A 21,870-nucleotide genomic window follows, 5' to 3' on the forward strand; every position below is an offset into this window, starting at 1 on the left:
GCATATTAAAACCACTTTTAGTGATTCAGTTCAACAGTACATCATGCATATTAAAACCACTTTTAGTGATTCAGTTCAACAGTACATCATGCATATTAAAACCACTTTTAGTGATTCAGTTCAACAGTACATCATGCATATTAAAACCACTTTTAGTGATTCAGTTCAACAGTACATCATGCATATTAAAACCACTTTTAGTGATTCAGTTCAACAGTACATCATGCATATTAAAACCACTTTTAGTGATTCAGTTCAACAGTACATCATGCATATTAAAACCACTTTTAGAGATCCAGTTCAACAGTACATCATGCATATTAAAACCACTTTTAGTGATTCAGTTCAACAGTACATCATGCATATTAAAACCACTTTTAGAGATCCAGTTCAACAGTACATCATGCATATTAAAACCACTTTTAGTGATCCAGTTCAACAGAACATCGTGCATATTAAAACCACTTTTAGTGATCCAGTTCAACAGTACATCATGCATATTAAAACACCTTTTAGTGATCCAGCTCAACAGAGCTCATCGATAGCCTGGGAAAACAACTAATCCCTGCAAGAGTAGCTTAGTACATTTTTGTCTTTCAATAAGTGTTGTTGTTGTTGTTGAAAAGACAACTATTCCTTGTCGTCTTTTCCCAACAGCACTGAATTTGCTGATAGCACCTTTACTGAGGAAAAATGGACTTGCGACAACGGTGATATGTGGTGACAACGGTGATATTCTTACCATTATCTTAAGGTGACTGACTGTACATTGCTCTCGATAAGAGAGTCTGCTAAATGACTAAAATGTCAAATGTAACAGCAAGACATTGTAGTGACAACGATCCTGCAAATCCCAGACAGCCAATGAGAGTCCAATCGCTGCTTAGCCTAATCTAAGACGGATCAACATGTTTCTTTTCCACAAATGTACTGTACACCGCAAGCACACACACAGCCAGACCTTTACAGCATCAGTTACAACATTCACTCAGTTACAACATTCACATACCACGCACACTAGTGTTGTCATGATACCAAAAATGTGACTTTGATAATGATACCACGGCTAAAAAAAGGCGCGTTGGCCAAATGTACAGAACGGCACTTGATCCAGATAGCCATGCATGGGTTAATGAATCAATTATACAATTTGACTTAGTTTTTACTAATCTAAATACATAACGGGAGTCATTTATTTGAATGGTAAATCTCTATTGATAAACCAAGATGTAGCCTAGGCCTATTCACAATACAGATGAATGCATATTCATATATATTTTATATATATTTAAAAATTTATATATATATTTTTTTAAATGGCTCTGCCTTTTAGGCCCCTTATGTACTTGGGCTCCGAGGATTCAGCCCCTGTGAGCACCTGTATTAAATCAGGAGCTGGGAGTGTGCGCATGCTTCTTCTGGCTGGTAACAGATGAAAAACAATCCATTGCCTTTCCATTTGTGGCCTTGTTTTATTGCACTGATCAACAACATTTGCATAGAAGAAGCAACACCTTCTCTTATAAAAGTGTGCGCTGTGTCTTTAACACTTAATGATGTCATTCAAACCCAGTGACAGAGACAGGAGGGACCTGAGGCGAGGGAGACCAAGTGAATGAATAACATTTTTGGCAATGGCTGTATGGTTTTTGGTGACAATCAGCTTTGAAATCAGCATATTTTGCATTATGGTTTGCATTATAATAACAAACAAAGTACTAGGGTAGTGAATTGATGTTAACTTCAGCTGTAAGCCTGCAAGGAAAGTTAACTTTTTAGCTTCCTGCTTGTAGGCTATCTTATTACATTGTAAAGTGTTCTAGCCTGTAATGAACATTGTTTTGCAGACAGTCATTTTGCGGACAATTTCTACGTGCTGTGATGCATTATTCAAGTGTGTTAACTTCTGTGCAGTATGAGTGGGGAGCTAACATGAGGCAGCCCAGACTCCCAGTGTGAGCAGTGGTTCTCAGGACAGACTAGAGGCAGTATGAGAGGAGAGCTAACATGAGGCAGCCCAGACTCCCAGTGTGAGCAGTGGTTCTCAGGACAGACTAGAGCCAGTATGAGAGGAGAGCTAACATGAGGCAGCCCAGACTCCCAGTGTGAGCAGTGGTTCCTCAGGACAGACTAGAGCCAGTATGAGAGGAGAGCTAACATGAGGCAGCCCAGACTCCCAGTGTGAGCAGTGGTTCTTCAGGACAAACTAGAGCCAGTATGAGAGGAGAGCTAACATGAGGCAGCCCAGACTCCCAGTGTGAGCAGTGGTTCCTCAGGACAGACTAGAGCCAGTATGAGAGGAGAGCTAACATGAGGCAGCCCAGACTCCCAGTGTGAGCAGTGGTTCCTCAGGACAGACTAGAGCCAGTATGAGAGGAGAGCTAACATGAGGCAGCCCAGACTCCCAGTGAGACCAGTGGTTCCTCAGGACAGACTAGAGCCAGTATGAGAGGAGAGCTAACATGAGGCAGCCCAGACTCCCAGTGTGAGCAGTGGTTCCTCAGGACAGACTAGAGCCAGTATGAGAGGAGAGCTAACATGAGGCAGCCCAGACTCCCAGTGTGAGCAGTGGTTCTTCAGGACAGGCTACAGCCAGTATGAGAGGAGAGCTAACATGAGGCAGCCCAGACTCCCAGTGTGAGCAGTGGTTCTTCAGGACAGACTAGAGCCAGTATGAGAGGAGAGCTAACATGAGGCAGCCCAGACTCCCAGTGAGACCAGTGGTTCCTCAGGACAGACTAGAGCCAGTATGAGAGGAGAGCTAACATGAGGCAGCCCAGACTCCCAGTGAGACCAGTGGTTCTCAGGACAGACTAGAGCCAGTATGAGAGGAGAGCTAACATGAGGCAGCCCAGACTCCCAGTGTGAGCAGTGGTTCTTCAGGACAAACTAGAGCCAGTATGAGAGGAGAGCTAACATGAGGCAGCCCAGACTCCCAGTGTGAGCAGTGGTTCTTCAGGACAAACTAGAGCCAGTATGAGAGGAGAGCTAACATGAGGCAGCCCAGACTCCCAGTGTGAGCAGTGGTTCTTCAGGACAAACTAGAGCCAGTATGAGAGGAGAGCTAACATGAGGCAGCCCAGACTCCCAGTGTGAGCAGTGGTTCCTCAGGACAGACTAGAGCCAGTATGAGAGGAGCGCTAACATGAGGCAGCCCAGACTCCCAGTGTGAGCAGTGGTTCTTCAGGACAGGCTACAGCCAGTATGAGAGGAGCGCTAACATGAGGCAGCCCAGACTCCCAGTGTGAGCAGTGGTTCTTCAGGACAAACTAGAGCCAGTATGAGAGGAGAGCTAACATGAGGCAGCCCAGACTCCCAGTGTGAGCAGTGGTTCCTCAGGACAGACTAGAGCCAGTATGAGAGGAGCGCTAACATGAGGCAGCCCAGACTCCCAGTGTGAGCAGTGGTTCTTCAGGACAGGCTACAGCCAGTATGAGAGGAGAGCTAACATGAGGCAGCCCAGACTCCCAGTGTGAGCAGTGGTTCTTCAGGACAGGCTACAGCCAGTATGAGAGGAGAGCTAACATGAGGCAGCCCAGACTCCCAGTGTGAGCAGTGGTTCTTCAGGACAGGCTACAGCCAGTATGAGAGGAGAGCTAACATGAGGCAGCCCAGACTCCCAGTGTGAGCAGTGGTTCTTCAGGACAGGCTACAGCCAGTATGAGAGGAGAGCTAACATGAGGCAGCCCAGACTCCCAGTGTGAGCAGTGGTTCTTCAGGACAGGCTACAGCCAGTATGAGAGGAGAGCTAACATGAGGCAGCCCAGACTCCCAGTGTGAGCAGTGGTTCCTCAGGACAGACTAGAGCCAGTATGAGAGGAGAGCTAACATGAGGCAGCCCAGACTCCCAGTGTGAGCAGTGGTTCTTCAGGACAGGCTACAGCCAGTATGAGAGGAGAGCTAACATGAGGCAGCCCAGAGTCCCAGTGAGACCAGTGGTTCCTCAGGACAGGCTACAGCCAGTATGAGAGGAGAGCTAACATGAGGCAGCCCAGAGTCCCAGTGTGAGCAGTGGTTCCTCAGGACAGACTAGAGCCAGTATGAGAGGAGAGCTAACATGAGGCAGCCCAGACTCCCAGTGTGAGCAGTGGTTCTTCAGGACAGGCTACAGCCAGTATGAGAGGAGAGCTAACATGAGGCAGCCCAGACTCCCAGTGTGAGCAGTGGTTCCTCAGGACAGACTAGAGCCAGTATGAGAGGAGAGCTAACATGAGGCAGCCCAGAGTCCCAGTGTGAGCAGTGGTTCCTCAGGACAGGCTACAGCCAGTATGAGAGGAGAGCTAACATGAGGCAGCCCAGACTCCCAGTGTGAGCAGTGGTTCTTCAGGACAGGCTACAGCCAGTATGAGAGGAGAGCTAACATGAGGCAGCCCAGACTCCCAGTGTGAGCAGTGGTTCTTCAGGACAGGCTACAGCCAGTATGAGAGGAGAGCTAACATGAGGCAGCCCAGACTCCCAGTGTGAGCAGTGGTTCTTCAGGACAGGCTACAGCCAGTATGAGAGGAGAGCTAACATGAGGCAGCCCAGACTCCCAGTGAGACCAGTGGTTCTTCAGGACAGACTAGAGCCAGTATGAGAGGAGAGCTAACATGAGGCAGCCCAGACTCCCAGTGTGAGCAGTGGTTCTTCAGGACAGACTAGAGCCAGTATGAGAGGAGAGCTAACATGAGGCAGCCCAGACTCCCAGTGTGAGCAGTGGTTCTCAGGACAGGCTACAGCTAGCAATGGGTAAGTGAAGCAGGCACGGTGCTCTCGCGCTATAAGTGGACCGGGCTGTGCTGATAGACAGACTTGATCCTCTCTCAATCAGTAAACGACGTGAGACACATTTGACAGAAGAACCGAAAGTACCCAACCGTTTTTCATGTTCGAGCACAGAAAAGGTACAGAAGTTTGGGTATACCGTGCAACACTAACACACACTGCCCTCTACTTCCTTACCTCTTTCTTGCGGTTCTTGAGCATGTTCTGGAACTTGGACAGCTCCTTGTCCTGCTCGGCCTTGATGCGCTTGGCCTCGTCCCTCAGCCGGTTGGTGTGCTCCTGCTCCAGCCTCTCGATGGTCTGCTTCTGCTGTCTCTCCAGGTTCTCCACTTCCTGGTCGTAGTGGCGCTTCTTACTCTGCAGAATGAGGACGTCATTTTGAGTCGGTGACGGCTCGTCACTTTTGCTAGAAATATAACTCGTTTTCAAACACTGGTCGTCAATGAATGATTGGTATATTACAGAAAGCGATGTCATTTCAATGGCATCCCGTTTGCCTTGGATTTACTAGCTGGCTAGTGGATTCAGTCTCCGTCTAAACTGTGAGTGGCAGTTTGACTGACATACAGAAGGATTTACCTCGTCCAGAAATAAGTAATGACGTAACAGGACCCAAAGGCACATGGAAGCTGTGGTGTGGACGGGACATACCTCTGTAATACTGGGCAGGGACTAACTGGTCTTACTGGGCTAATTCAGCTTACTGTTTCAGAGCCGTGTGTGGTTTAGCATGCTCCTTCAGGATTGGTTGTGACCACACCAGTCGGCAACCTTCTGTCACTGTGCTAGGTTGGACACAGTATGACTGGGGCCAGGGTCACGAATAGGCAATTATAGTACTACAGCACTACATGCAATTTCAGTGCTACACGGTACCATTCGATAGGTCTCAAAGAACCTCCCATTGAGGCTTTGACAAAAAAAAAAGGATAGTGGCTCACGGTCGTCTCCTGTTCGAAACGGCGGCTTATCTGCTCTTTCTGCTGCTGCAGTTTATTGCTGAGCTGCTGCTGGGCCCTCTGTTCCTCCTTCTGCAGGAGACGCAGCTCCCTCAGCTCCTGACGCCTGGGAGAGGAGGGGGAGGAAGGGAAAAAAAACATGAGAGGAACCTCTTTTTCTCCAAAAGGAGATTAAACAGCCCAAAGCAATGGAGGAGGAAGGGTCTCTCGAGAGACCGATGAAAACGTTATATAACAAGACATCTCTATGCACACGGCTCAGGAGCACTTTGATATGCAAATGGGCTGAGGTCAAAAGGGGGTGCAACGCAATATTAGGTGTCCCTAATGTTTTGCATAGTCAATATACTAAAAGAGCTACATTCACTAGTTCATTCAGTTCAGTTAGAGTCTAAGCTTGAGCTTATACTGCAGGAGAGATGGATTATATCTTTGCATAGTATTGGCATATATTTCAATGCATAATGCTCAAAATGCTAATTCATGTAAATTAATCTTTACCTGAGGAACCTCATCTCCTCGTTCTTGGTGTCATTGTCGGTGATGATCTTCGACGTCGTCACGCTAACCTCGACTCCATCCACCACGAACCTACGGGTCTTCTTCAGTGTCTTCTTCTGGCGCTTGGTGTCCTGAATAACAAAATGGTGGCAATAAATATACCATCAATTTACTGTAGTTGGACGACTTCAAGGGATAAAGCGGTCATTGTAAACATTACAATTCATAAGCATTTATAACACCGATAATAATGTATGAAGTATTTATAATGGTGTATTCATAAGGGTTATTACTGGATTACTTAGCTATTACCAATGGATTTCATCAAAGGCATTCTCTAAAGAGAGTCTATTGTGATGTCGTACCTGTATGGAGAGGGGTCCTGGCTCCTTGGTTTTGGTCAGGAAGCTGGAGATGGACAGGTTCATGTCTATGCTGCCGTTATCTGCAGCAGAACTACTCCTCGAGTCCGAATCCCTCTCCTTCTCATCCTTAGACTTCACTGGAGTCCCTGTCTCCGCAGTTGGCTTATACTCCACTCTCTCTTTCTCTCCTTCCTCCTTTTTCCAGACCGCTGGAGATGCAGGTGTGAGTTTGTCGTCCACCTTAGTCTCCTCTGGGGTTGTCACGGTAACCTTTGCTTCCCTGCTAAGCTCCTCGTTGGCTGGTTCCTCCTCAACTTCCATCTTGTCTCCTGTTGGCTCTTCCTTGGCCTCTGACCCTTCTGCGGTGATCTCATTCGTCTGAAGCTCAGCTGGGTCCACTTCCTTTTCATGTTGATTGGATATGGCCAGTTGTTCCATCTCCTTGTCGGCTATGGTGACCGCAGCATTGGAAACGGTTCCTTCTGGTTGGGGCTCTGCTGGTTTCTCTGCTGGTTCTGAAGAAGTTATCTCACTGGGTTCTGTTGGGGAAACCTCTGTTATTTCTGGAACCTTCTCCTCCTCTTCCGTCACCTCTACTGGTTTCTCACTGTCTTCTGTTGTCTCTCCATTTATTGGAGCACCAAGGGTCTCATCCATTTTCTCTACTTCTGCAGTGACAGAAGGCTCCTCGACGAAGCCAGTGTCCACAACCAGGTTCTCCTCTGGCTTGGCGACGCTTGGTTCAGGGACCGTTTCAACAATCTGTGGTGTCGGGATAACCGGTTCAGCCTTCTCCGGTAAAGACTCCAAGATGGAGGCTGAGGGAGACTGAGGGAGTTTCTCGTCCTCCGAGCTGGCAACACTGGCATCGGACGGTGCACGTTTGTGACCCTGAAGAAAATGTGATGAAAATCAAAATGTAAATTAAAATTATCAACAGATAATGTCTGGATTAGCTTTCAAATAATAGAACTGTGGGAATGATTCTAAATAAATCCTTCTAACCAATAATTGTACTTATTTTTGTCAAGTCAGTGCAGACTGCAGCCTGTTCTTTATAATAAACGATGAAAAAGACCACAGAAGAATACACACTGTCCATCTATAATGTTTCACACTCTTTCATGTGGTTATTTTTCTAACTGAGCTGTCTGTGGTGTAACATACCCGCTGTGTCTCTCCATCCTCCTCCTCCTCTTCCTCCTTGTGTTCCTCAATCTCCTCGTAAACCTCAGCCTTTGCTTCAGCGATCAGCTCCCTCAACGGTCGGCTGTCGGTCACAGTACTCAAAAATGGATGCTGCAACGATAAAAAAAAAGATGCATAATATTGAGGACACTTTTAGATATAAAGACTATTATGTCCTCTTGAAGTGTACTACTTACACTGCATCTGAAAAGAAAACATAAATGTTTGTGCGATTACAGTCAAAGAGGTGCAATTGAGACACATCACACAAATCAAGATACACAATTTAAAGAAAGATACAGTGTACAAAACATGACAGACTAACCAGGTGAATCCAGGTGAAAGCTATGATCCCTTATTAATGTCACCTCTTAGGGCTGCAATCCCGTTAACGGGATCGATATGACAACAGCCAGTGAAAGTGCAGGGTGGCAAATTCAAACAACAGAAATGTCATAATTAACAAACATACATGTATCTTATACCATTTTAAAAAGGTAATCTTGTTGTTAATCCCACCAAAGTGTCCAATTTTAAATAGGCTTTACAGAAAAAGCACCACAAACGATTATGTTAGGTCACCGCCAAGTCACAGAAAAATTCTGCCATTTTTCCAGCCCAAGAGAGGAGTCACAAAAAGCACAAATAAAGATCAAATTAATCTCTAACCTTTGATGATCTTCATCAGATGACACTTCATCATAAGACCTCATGTTACACAATACATGTATGTTTTGTTCGATAAAGTGCATATTTATATACAAAAATCTGAGTATACAATGGCACGTTATGTTCAGTAGTTCCAAAAACATCCGGTGACATTGCAGAGAGCCACAGCAATTTACAGAAATACTCATTATAAATATTGATGAAAATACAAGTGTTATACATGGAAATACAGATAGACTTCTCCTTAATGCAACCGCTGTGTCAGATTTTAAAAAAGCTTTACGGAAAAAGCAAACCATGCAATAATCTGAGAACGGCGCTCAGAAAACAAATAGATATAGCCGCCATGTTGGAGTCAACAGAAATCAGAATTAACATTATAAATATTAATTTACCTTTGATAATCTTCATCAGAATGCACTCCCAGGAATCCCCGTTCCACCAAAAATGTTTGATTTGTTCGATAATGCCCATAATTTATGTCCAAATAGCTACTTTTGTTAGCGCGTTTGGTAAACAAATCCAAAGTCACGAAGCGCGTTCACTAGTGGCAGACGAAATGTCAAAAAGTTCTGTTACTGTCCGTAGAACCATGTCAAACGATGTATGGAATCAATCTTTAGGATGTTAACATTAAACATTCAATAATATTCCAACCAGAGAATTCCTTTGTCTTCAGAAAAGCAAAGGAGCGCGAGCTACCTCTCATGTGAAATGCGCGTGACCAGCACATGACTGCTGGCAGACCTGACTCAATGATCTCTAATTCAGTCCCCCTTCATAGTAGAATCCCCAAACAAGTTTCTAAAGACGGTTGACATCTCGTGGAAGCCTTAGGAAGTGCAACATAACCAATATCCCACTGTGTATTCAATAGGGGCTGAGTTGAAAATCGACCAACCTCAGATTTCCCACTTCCTGTTTGGATTTCTTCTCAGGTTTTTGCCTGCCATATGAGTTCTGTTATACTCACAGACATCATTCAAACAGTTTTAGAAACTTCAGTGTTTTCTCTATCCCATACTAATAATAATATGCATATATTAGCAACTGGGACTGAGGAACAGGCAGTTAACTCTGGGCACCTTTTCATCCAAACTATTCAATACTGCCACTGCAGCCATAAGAAGTTTTAAATCCACTTCAATCAGTGTCGATTCAGGGGAGGAGACAGGTTAAAAAAGGATTTTGAAGCCATGAGACAATTCAGACATGGATTGTGTATGTCTGTCATTCATAGGGTGAATGGGCAAGACAACATATCTAAGTGCCTTTGAATGGGGTATGAGGGTAAGGGGACAGGCGCACCAGTTTGAGTGTGTCAAGAACTGCAACGCTGCTGGGTTTTTCACACTGAACAGTTTCCTGCGTGTATCACGAATGATCCACCACTCAAAGGACATCCAGACAACTGTGGGAAGCATTGGAGTCAACATGGACCAGAATCCCTCTGGAACACTATCTAAACCTTTTAGTCCATACCTCGATGAGTTGAGCCTGTTCTGAGGGCAAAATGGGGTGCAACTCAACATTAGGAAGGTGTTCCTAATGTTTTGTCCACTCAGTGTACATTTAGTCAAAAATGTGAAGTACAATCTTCATAACAACTCAAAACAATCTGATTAATAGACAAAGCACACCGTCTTCCCAAAATGTAAGGTAACTGCAGTCATAATGCTTGGCGGTCGCTCTTTAAACCCTTTCGGGAAGAAAAGCCTGTTGTGCAGACGGAGGCCGCAGAGGGGATAAGTGTCGTTAGCCCCCTAGCTAGCACAACAGGTACCTGGCTGACACAGATGTACCTTAGATGCACAGCTCATGATCATGATCAGGGCCAATATGGCCATGTATTTCATTTGACAGGTGGCCGTGGGGCGGAGTGCTGTGCTAGGGGGCGGGGGGGGTTGAGGGAAAAAACAGGAGGAGGTGGGGTGAGGAGGGGGTTGAGGAGAAGAGGAGGTGGGGTGAGGGAACAAAGGGGAAAGTGAGGGCAAAAGGGGGGGAACAGGTGTGTCACCATTACCTGTAGAAGTTGTGCCACATTCCATCTGTTGTCCACATTCTTATCGAGACACTTTCTTAGGAAGTCACTGAACTCTGGAGACCTGAAGAGAGTGAATGGAGATCACTTGTAATAACTACAACATTGAAAATAGGCTACAACTAAACAGTGTCATGTATTCCTCCCAAAGGCATTGGGGTAAATTAGAGTAGGTAGAACCATCTCAACAGATATGGCAGGTGCAGAGAGGAGTGAATTAGTGATACAATCTCTCTAGGCAAGAAGGCGCAAGAAGAGGAACATTGTGCAGAGGGACAGCGTATTAAAGGGGCATTTCTTCCTTCCCATTTAATTGAGGGTTCCTGAAGCCAAACCTAGACAGAAATAACTTGTCTGCCACATCACTGACTGACGCGCCAGACTTACCAGCGCGACGGCTGCATCAGGGTAGGAGGATCGGCCTTGGCTATTTTCAGCAGGACTCTCATAGGGTTCATCTCGTGGTTGGGAGGCTCAATCTGGGCCATCTCGATCAGAGTCACCCCCAGGGACCAGATGTCAGCCTTGTAGTCGTACGGGCGGTCCTTAAACGTCTCACACATCACCACCTCCGGGGCCATCCTGAGAAGAACGGATAAAAAAGAACCAATCAGAGGAAAGAAAATGTTGCAGTGAAATATGAATGACCAATGACAAAGGGACTAAATATATTAGGTGAAACGCAAATGACTATGAAACAAATTGTGTGGAAATGTAGCATTTTCTGTACAGTAATATTGGGATTTTGTAGGCTATACATTAAGGTTTCAATAAATTGAAATGTAAGTAAATATTTTTTGGGGGGGGAATACATTAAAAAGTATATCAAGTTGACTGGTCAATTCAGAAGAATGGGGAGAAATAGTAATTTGATGAAAGACAACAGCATGCCAGGTTTTCATCTTTGACTCACCAGTATGGCGTCCCGATGAAAGAGTCTCTCCTCTGTAGTGTTTTGGTATTTTTGGCCGAAACACCAAAATCAGCTGAAACACCAATGGGAAACAGTGCTGCTATTAGCAACTAGGGTACAACATGTTGTTGTTGTTCATAAGAATTAACCTAAGCCAGGGCTATTCACCCTGGGGTCGGCCCCTAGAGGTACTGCAGGGGGGTCCGCAAAAAATATATACAGTATATATTGAAGTGATTTTCATTTTTTTAATAACCTAAATGTTTATTAATATCACTAGCATCAACAGAGTATTTTTTAAATGACATACACTACCGTTAAAAGGTTTGAGGTCACTTAGAAAATGTCCTTGTTTTTAAAAGAAAAGCATTAGAATAACAGAAAATTGATCAGAAATACAGTGTGGACATTGTTCATGTTGTAAATAACTATTGTAGTTGGAAACGGCTGATTTTTGATGGAATATCTACACAGGCGTACAGAGGCCCATTATCAGCAACCATCACTCCTGTGTTCCAATGTCACATTGTGTTAGCTAATCCAAGTTCATCATTTTAAAAGGCTAATTGATCATTAGAAAACCCGTTTGCAATTATGTTACCACTGCTGAAAACTGTTGTACTGATTAAAGAAGCAATAAAACTGGCCTTCTTTAGACGAGTTGTGTATTCTTTCAAGAACAAGGGCATTTCTAAGTGACCCCGAACTTTTGAACAGCAGAGTACCTACAGTAGAAAATAGGATATCATCTTATTTCTAATGATGTCAACTTTATTTCTCAACTCCTAACATCGAGCAAATTACACTCACTGTATCTGACATAGGCTTTGAAAATGCATCCGCGAATAGGCTACCAGTGTGGCAAGTGTCGCTGGCTGCTGGTAAGCTTTCTTGACTTGGACATACATTTTTGCCTACACATGGCTAACCTTTGTTTAAGCAGATAAAAAGATGCTCTTGGCGAAAATGTGTTTGCTGTTTCCATTCTAGCTAATAGGCTATGTCCAGGACCACAATGGAAATGAGTCCTTGGCTTTATTGTGTGTTATCCCCTATGATTTCACTCATGTGCATGTGTCTTTTTCAGGTGTGATTGTTTTTTTAATATGATCAAATGAATAAAAAATGTGGGCTCCTGAGTGGCACAGCGGTCTAAGGCACTGCATCTCAGTGCAAGAGGCGTCACTACAGTCCCTGGTTCGAATCCAGGCTGCATCACATCCCAATCCATAGGGCGGCGTACAATCGGCCCAGCTTCGCCCGGGTTTGGCCGTCATTGTAAATAAGAATTTGTTCTGAACTGACTTGCCTAGTTCATTTAAAAAATAATAAAGCAAACAATTATGTGAGAGTTCCTCTTCCAATTATAACACAGCTAGAAGGAGCCAGGTGTCTCACCGGATGTATACATCTGAAGCATCCGCTTAAAAACGACCAAATATAATGATGAGAGGAAGTCCATTATAACACAGCTAGAATGAGCCAGATGTCTCACCGGATGTATACATCTGAAGCATCCCCTTAAAACGACCAAATATAATGATGAGAGGAAGTCCATTATAACACAGCTAGAAGGAGCCAGATGTCTCACCGGATGTATACATCTGAAGCATCCGCTTAAAACGACCAAATATAATGATGAGAGGAAGTCCATTATAACACAGCTAGAAGGAGCCAGATGTCTCACCGGATGTATACATTTGAAGCATCCGCTTAAAACTACCAAATATAATGATGAGAGGAAGTCCATTATAACACAGCTAGAAGGAGCCAGATGTCTCACCGGATGTATACATCTGAAGCATCCGCTTAAAACGACCAAATATAATGATGAGAGGAAGTCCATTATAACACAGCTAGAAGGAGCCAGATGTCTCACCGGATGTATACATCTGAAGCATCCGCTTAAAACGACCAAATATAATGATGAGAGGAAGTCCATTATAACACAGCTAGAAGGAGCCAGATGTCTCACCGGATGTATACATCTGAAGCATCCGCTTAAAAACTACCAAATATAATGATGATGAGAAGTCAAGTGGCGGGAAGTGGGAGAAGCTGAAGCTCGATGAAACTTGCCGACATTCGACAAATTTACTCCTTGATTAAACAATACAGTTCTCTTCCAAAAACCACAATGTCTGTTATGAACAGAGTGCACTAAGTTTTGTAGACTTGACCCTTTCTAAGAAAACGTTGGAAGACCCCTGGCCTAAGCTAATCTATACAAGTTAAACAATGGGTTCTGAAATACATATAGGTCTTCAGCCAAATCCAGGCCTATTCAAAAGCATAACAGTAATCATCATGACTCACCCTAATACACAACCTACTGCATGATGAGTCGGGAGCTTACTGTGTGGAGCAAAGCCCTCACTGTGTACCAATATGACAGAACAATGATGACAAGCAGACTTTCCTAACACTCAATGGATTTGTAGGCAGTTAGCATTGCCATAACTGAGTGACATAACTGACTCGTCGATGAGGGGCTACAATATTACGTGATGGAATATTTCTGTCTGTATATTGTGTTGTAAATGTTATGATAAACCTCACAAACAAATACCACCTTCTTCCTCTTTTTTTTCTTCCACATCTGCGCTAAACATATTTGGTGTTTCATAGCGGTGATATGATGCGTTTATTTTTGACTAAACGCACCAACAGATGCATCTCTAACATCCAAGAATGCACTTCTATGGTGTATCCAGAAACTCCCCCTGACCCTACTAAAAGCTGCAATACGTAACTTTTTGGTGAACCAACCAAATTCACATAGAAATGTGAGTTATAAATCTGTCGTTCTCATTGAAAGCAAGTCTTAGAAGCAGTAGAGCTGTTCTATGTGTGCCATTTCTATGATTCCCATTCTTATGTTTTGTGTTGGTGTCTTTTACACCCGCTTCAAACGCTGAAAATATGGTTGCAGTCATTGCAGCTAAAAGTGGCACAACCCGTTATTGAGTGTAAGGGCGCAATTACCTTTTTCACGCAGGGGAATTGTTTGTTGCAGAACTTTGTTAATTAAAGAAATAAGTATACATTTGATTGGTTATTTGTAAACTCAGGTTCCCTTTATCCATTATTAGGTTTTGGTTGAAGATCTGATAACATTCAGCAGAAAGTAACATGCAAAAACAGGGGCAGATACTTTTTCAAGGCACCGTACAATATTTTGCTTGTTTTGTTACGAACTGAAAATAGGTCGACCTATTATTTTAGCAACCAGCAAAATGGTAGAGCGACAGCCGAATAACCTTTTCTCTAAGAGTGTATGGCAGTGATTTTTACTATGACTGAAAAGTGTCTTCTACTAAAGGCCTAAATGTACACGTTAAGCTCAGATGGTTGGTTACGACAGTGGTTTTCAAACGTCTCCAGGGGACCCCTGGACGTTCCACAATTTTGTTGTAGCCCTGAACTACATCACCTGAAACACCTATCCCAGGGTTTGATTGTTGACCAGTTGAATCAGGTGTGCTAGCTGTGGAATAGTTCTAATACATGGAACGGCTTGCGGGTCCCTAGGGAGAGGTTTGTGAAACACTGGGTTAGGTAACTCCCAGCCCCTCTTCCCCAGTCTCTTACCCAGTTTGACGTCTCCGTTCAGGGAAAGCAGGATGTTCCCAGCCTTCAGGTCTCTGTGGATCACCTTGTTGTCGTGGAGGTAGAGGAGGGCCTGGAGGGTCTGCTTACACACCACCCGGATCTGGGGCTCCGTCAGGGGCCTCTCTAGCTCTGAGGGACCGGGGCGACATAAACACAGACTTAGCATTCCTCCTCACACACTGGGTTTCACTCACGTAGTCGCAGTCACAAACACACACACACACACACACACACACACCCTCAGTAACAGGACATAGCTGGCTAACGGCTGTATCAATGAAGAATGTTAATACAGACACCTTATCAATGCAGTATGAGGGTGGTCTACATCGTGTTGGTGCTAATCACTGGTTAGTTCAATATCAGTTAACTGTTACTATACCGTTATATCCATCACGTTTCAGTCACATAATAATGTCCAATGCGTTACCATTGTCACCAGTGATTTATCGCTCCTCTGCTTATCACATTCTTTAGAAGTAGGATGTAGGAAGACTGACTCACCCAGCATGACGGCATCCACCGCTCCACCCGCACAGAACTCTATCAGGATCTGCAAAACAAGAGAAGAATGGTTACGGTAGATGCAGTACAGTGGATTAAAGAAAAACTAACAGCATTCATCTAATGAGGTTAAAATACCATAACAGCTTAAATACCACAGTAACAGGTAAACGCGCCATACATTCACAACAAACAATAGTGAGCGTTTACAGCGACACAAAGTAAGAGCCTTTTCCCATCGTACTCCAGGCCAACAAGTCACTGTGTCATGTGGTCTTTGTCAATGGAGTCCTGTCTGGACCCAGTAGCCTTACAATGCAAAGGATCTTAAAATGGTCTCATGTTCAATGATATCAAGACGCAACACACTTAACTCTACCTATCCATCACATAGACCTAAGTAGTTACACTATGGACCAGCAACCTTCTCCCCTCCATACTTACACCCCCCTCCCGTCACCTGCTTCATGTACAAACAACACTTTAAAAGTCTCCTTCTTTTAAAGACAAAACTCCCCGGTTTGTGGCCAGTAAACTCAGTGTCTCGGAGTAGGAGTTCTAATCTAGGATTGGTTTTCCCTTTTAAATCAATGAATGAATTTGATTATATGGACATTAGAGAGGACATGATCTTAGATCAGAACTCCTACGGAGACGTTTTGTGTATAGAGGCCGTGCTGTGTAAAACAACTTGAAAGTGAGTTGAACAGTGAATCTCCTCCTGCCCAGGTTCAGTGAATGAAACCTGCTGAGACTTAAATGGTTTCAAGGAGCTCTCAATATGGCTGCCTTGCGCCGTGGAGGTAAGAGGATTGGTCAGAGGGGCCATTCTGTTACTTTGCTCTGAAGGCTTTCTCAGAGTATACACATGCAGCCTAGCCTAGCCTAGCATCGCTAGCCAGAACATAGCCCTTTCCCCAAATAGGATTAGGAGTTTCCATGCACGCCTCAGGTGGGAGGGGGCTAGCCTGAGCTGCAGAAGCGATAAGGCTAGGTATTCGGAGGAGAGAGACACCTAACCATTCAGTGTAGGGGGGGGGGGGGGTAGTATCGTTCGTCTAGCATAGTCCTGATATGTCAATAGACTTTGGACTGTATCAGGGCTATAGCCTAACCTAGCCTAGCATGCTGCTAACACTACGGACACAACAGAGAAACAATTAGGCTAACAAAAAAAAAAAAACAAGCTCAATTTATCCACGGCCCTACTGTGCTCAATACAGTAAAACATGTAGTTAGTTAGGGCTGAGTAGAATAGAGAAATGCTACTGACAGTGAAACAATGGAAGACATATATTTGGTGAGAGGTGCCAAGAAAAGGAAGACAAAACACACTTCCTCAATGTAACAGTCAATGACAAATTATAGGTACTCTATATTCTCCTTTTGGCTAGTATTTAGAGGGAAGTTGACCTGTTCACCTATTGAGGTTTAGAGTCAAACATAATTATTGCAACAATGACCCGTGTGACCTTTCTAAGAAGAACTAATTTGTTTTTATTTACATTTTTTTTAGTGGGTAGACCAGCTTTAATATTGCAGATAGATTGTGGCTTCCATCAATGTAATTGTCTGCATCATTTCCAATCCCCCATATATTTTTTGTAAATATATTTTTTATAAATATATATAACAACAACAAAAATTATTTACTATGTTCCCCTAACCCTACCAACCCTCCCCCAATTGGAGTAAATTAATGGACAACTCTTAGGCTTCTACTTCCAGATTATACATACTACATATATTTTACAGACACAGTATATTTGACAATAGTTATCATTTGTTTGTTTTTAGTTCCATCCTTAAAGCTCTACTCAACCTCCCCCATCTATCTCTGAACACCATCCAGTTGATTTCTATTTGCCATATATTTTGAGACTGTGCTGTGACGTTTTTACAAAAGATGAACCAATTCTTAGCTTAGTCTTATTACAACCATATCGAACATAAAATTCAACAAAAACCTTTCATTCTACCCAACAAAACTCTTGTAAAATAAGACAGTATGCTCCGCCTAAGCCGAAGCCTTGAAACAGCCTTGTCATTCATACAGGCCCTTGTGGTGTTGTTTCATTGGTAGGCGAGCTGTTGTTTTGGTCCAGCTACATGTACAATCGTGTACAATAGGCCAAACAGTGGGTCTTTACAGTGGCAGGCGGGTAGAGAGGAACTACAGAGCTGTCACCATGACTTCCTCTCCCAGCACACACACAGCCCTCTGAGGAGCCATTCATGTGGTGCAGAGAGAGAAGGAGGACACAACTCTGAGATAGCAGCTGTGTGGCTAAGATCCTATACAAAGGTTAAAAGGTCAGGTAAATTTTGGCAAAGATATGCAACGTATGACAAAATAGGCATATGATCTGACCCGTGATTAGGCCTAGCAGTCTAAGGTCAAGTACATTGTGGTTAGGAGAGGAAATTAGAATGGTCGAGGCCGCGGATCCGTAGGTAACAGCCCGTCCGTCCTTTTTCCCCAGAGCTGAAGATCTGAATCACGTACTGCGCATGTTTCTCTACCTTTACGCAAATAATGTTGTGGTCACCCTCCATTCACATCTCTCACTGTCAATCGTTAATGATAATTCTTTTAGTTTTACCAGTGAAAAGACCACGAAGCATCTGCATACCAACCATTTGATCTCATTCAGTTTCATGGGGATATGCATTTACTGTGCCTTCGGAAAGTATTCAGACACCTTGACTTTTTCACATTTTGTTACGTTACAGCCTTATTCTAAAATAGATTAAATATATATTTCTCAGCAATCTACACACAATACCCCATAATGATAAAGCAAAAACGGGTTTGTAGAATTATTTGCAAATTAATAAAATAAAAAAAACACTATTTACATAACTATTCAAACCCTTTGCTATGAGACTTAAAATTGAGTTCAGTTGCATTCTGTTTCCATTGATCATCCTTGAGATGTTTCTACAACTTGATTGGAGTCCACCTGTGGTAAATTAAATTGATTGGACATGATTTGAAAAGGCACCTACCTGTCTATATAAGGTCCCACAGTTGACAGTGTATGTCAGAGCAAAACCCAAGCCATTAGGTCAAAGGAATTGTCTGTAAAGCTCAGAGACAGGATTGTGTCGAGTCACAGATCTGGGGAAGGGAACCAAAACATTTATGCAGCATTGAAGGTCCCCAAAAACACAGTGGCCTCTATCAGTCTTAAATGGGAGAAATTTAGAACCACCAAGACTCCCTAGAGCTGGCCGCCCGGCCAAATTGAGCAATTGGTGGAGAAGGGCCTTGGTCAGGGAGGTGACCAAGAACCCGATGGTCACTCTGACAGAGGTCTAGAGTTCCTCTGTGGAGATGGGAGAAGCTTCCAGAAGAACAACCACCTCTGCAGCACTCCACCAACCAGGCCTTTATGGTAGAGTATCCAGACGAAAGTCACTCCTCAGTTAAAGGCACCTGACAGCCCGCTTGGAGTTTGCCAAAAGGCACCTAAAGACTCTCAGACCATGAGAAAAGAGATTCTCTGGTCTGATGAAACCAAGATTTAACTATTTGGCCTGAATGCCAAGCGGCACGTCTGGAAGAAACCTGGAACCATTCCTTCGGTGAAGCATGGTGGTGGCAGCATGATGTATGTTTTTCAGCAGCAGGGACTGGGAGACTAGTCAGGATCGAGGCAAAGATGAACGGAGCAAAGCACAGGAGAGATCCTTGATGAAAATTGTCTCCAGAGAGCTCAGACTGGGACAAAGGTTCACCTTCAAATCAGGACAACGGACACAGTCAAGACAATGCAGGAGTGGCTTCGCGACAAGTCTCTGAATGTCCTTGAGTGGCCCAGCCAGAGCCCGAACTTGAACCTGATTGAACATCTCTGGAGACACCTGAAAATAGCTGTGCAACAACACTCCCCATCCAACCTGACAGAGCTTGAGAGGATCTGCAGAGAAGAAAGGGAAAAACTCCCCAAATACAGGTTTGCCAAGCTTGTAGCCTCATACCCAAGAAGGCTGAAGGTTGTAATCGCTGCCAAAGGTGCTTCAACAAAGTACTGAGTAAAGGGTCTGAATGTGATATTTCAAAAAAAATGTTTTTGATTTGTTATTATGGGGTATTGTGTGTAGATTGATGGGGAGGGACACTAATCAATTTTAGAATAAGGCTGTAACATAACAAAATGTGGAAAAAGTCAAAGGATCTGAATACTTTCGAAGGCACTGTAGATCTTCTTGAGTTATTATCGGGGTAGCATACAGTGTTGTTCCGAGGTAGCCTACAGTGTTGTTCCGAGGTAGCCTATAGTGTTGTTCCGAGGTAGCCTACAGTGTTCTTTTGAATGATGTACAGTGTGCGCATTTTAGAGCAGATGGTGTTCAACTGTAGCCTACACGTGTTTGGTTTCAATCAAAGCACATGTCGTTCAGTTATGTAGAATACCATCATTAAGTGATCTCGCAGACATTGATTCAGCTTTGATCTAACTTTATTAAACGAGCACCGTTCGCCAGAGTGGCCTGTTCTCTACGAGTAGAGCAGAGACTGTGGGCAAAGTAGAGAATCCTGTACATGTGCAGAAGCTTCGGGACTTTTGGCTGCCCGTCCATCCAATAACTTGCAAAGTGGGTATGTGCATGGTAAAAGAGTTAGCTTCAGTCACACATTGTGGAAACCCAAGTGAAATTGAGGAAACATAAAATGGCTACTGTCCCTAATCTAACCCCTTAGAAAACATAATGTGGTTTTACCACAATGTTATTAGAGCCATATCAAATGAGGAAGACTAAATAAATCACTCTCCAGACTTGACCTCGACACAGCCTTTTAGAACGTCAAGTCTTTCATCTACAGCAAGAGCTCCTGTGCTCATCTCTTGCTCTCTCTAGTTACACACCAGCTACCATGTAAGTGGCAGGTAGCCTAGTGGTTAGAGCGTTGGGCCAGCAAACCGAAAGGTTGTTAGATCGAATCCCCTGAGCGGACAAGGTAAAAATCTGACGTTCTGCACCTGAACAAGGCAGTTAACCCACTGTTACCGGGCCGTCATTGTAAAATAAGCATTTGTTCTTAATTGACTTGCCTTGTTAAATAAAGGCTAAATAAAAAAGCCTAGATAATAATCAATACACACCCTCCATTGGTCTTAGAAGCCATTGTTCAGCAGACAATGGAGAGGAAAGGGCTGAGCACTCAACAGAGCTGCAGTGTCACCAAATACTGCAGGTCATCATCACAGCTTTTGATGAGCTTGAAAAAAGCGATGGAGCTTTTGTCTCATTCTGCTTTGGAGCTCTTGGGAGGCTAGGGTATGTAACCTATCAGGGAGCACCTTAGAAAAACTGACCTTGTGGATTTAGATTTTATATTATGTATTATTTGTTGAATCCACTTTTCCCGAATAAAAGGTGGAAATGCCTTTGTTTTATAGGTATTCTTTTGTATTATATTCCTATATAGCTTGGTTCATTTTAGGTGTCCTATGCCAAGAAGACAAAAACAAAACAGATGGTCCCTTATTACGAGCTAGTTAGATATGATCGCCCAAATGCCCTAATTTATGCATGACCACTTTCCCAATGCAATTATGTCATCCTTATCTACGGACACAGGTGTGCCCTAGGAAAAGTCATCTGAAACTAGATCTCCAAATCCAATCAAAACCACCATCCCCCAAGGTGAGGACTAGAACAATGTGTACACAAAGAGAGGGTTATATGGATGGACTCTAGATATTTTGGGAGGTGACAGAAAGACAGTGATATCGTGACGACAAAAAAGGCAATATAATAATACACTGTAATACAAAAATGTATTTCAATATCAAATATGGCAATAACCTACAATAAATGCTGCTAGTGTACGTGCTCGTTTGAACTTTGACCTGGGAAGACCATAACCGAGGTAGCGTAGGTGTGAGAGGAGGATGAACATTCCATTGTACTGACAGCCATGACACAGGTCAGTCCTCACAACTCATAATAGCCTAGTTAAGAGGCCCCAGCGAAGGACGACACTGCAGCACACTGCTGATCTTAGCTGATTCTCCACAAACCATTCCATCTCACAACCACTGTTCCGGTGAATAGACCTTCAAGAGTTTGTGCTATTACTAACATCAATACACTATCCCAGCAGCACCGCTAACAAAGCCCAGCCTCCGCTGAGAACGCCCCTCCCTGCTCACCCATAGCTTGCTGTCGTAGTAGAAGGCGTCTAGCAGCTTCACTATGTTGTGATGGTCGCAGGAGGCCAGGATATCGATCTCTACCATATAGTCCTCCAGCTCCTCCTCCGTCTTGGTGTCGATCACTTTAGCTGCAGCCAGGATGCCTGTTAGCTTGTTCTGGGCCTAAGAGACACACAGGCAGAAGTGA

At 43.9% G+C, this 21,870-nt stretch overlaps 1 protein-coding gene across 1 annotated transcript in view; it reads right to left on the bottom strand.

Annotated features, from left to right (window-relative positions):
- slkb (STE20-like kinase b) overlaps positions 1–21,870 on the bottom strand; it is a 36,811-nt gene that overhangs the window by 12,753 nt on the left and 2,188 nt on the right. The window contains exons 2-12 of the mRNA XM_064963303.1: positions 21,681–21,845; positions 15,517–15,565; positions 14,992–15,141; positions 11,401–11,473; positions 10,875–11,069; positions 10,470–10,551; positions 7,757–7,888; positions 6,590–7,480; positions 6,225–6,355; positions 5,706–5,829; positions 4,942–5,121 (exon numbers count right to left, since the gene is read on the bottom strand). Coding sequence (XP_064819375.1) covers positions 4,942–5,121; positions 5,706–5,829; positions 6,225–6,355; positions 6,590–7,480; positions 7,757–7,888; positions 10,470–10,551; positions 10,875–11,069; positions 11,401–11,473; positions 14,992–15,141; positions 15,517–15,565; positions 21,681–21,845 — 2,172 coding nt within the window. The remainder of the gene's footprint in view (positions 1–4,941; positions 5,122–5,705; positions 5,830–6,224; positions 6,356–6,589; positions 7,481–7,756; positions 7,889–10,469; positions 10,552–10,874; positions 11,070–11,400; positions 11,474–14,991; positions 15,142–15,516; positions 15,566–21,680; positions 21,846–21,870) is intronic.

Source organism: Oncorhynchus masou, chromosome 5, assembly GCF_036934945.1.
Source record: "Oncorhynchus masou masou isolate Uvic2021 chromosome 5, UVic_Omas_1.1, whole genome shotgun sequence".
Classification (NCBI taxonomy): domain Eukaryota; kingdom Metazoa; phylum Chordata; class Actinopteri; order Salmoniformes; family Salmonidae; genus Oncorhynchus; species Oncorhynchus masou.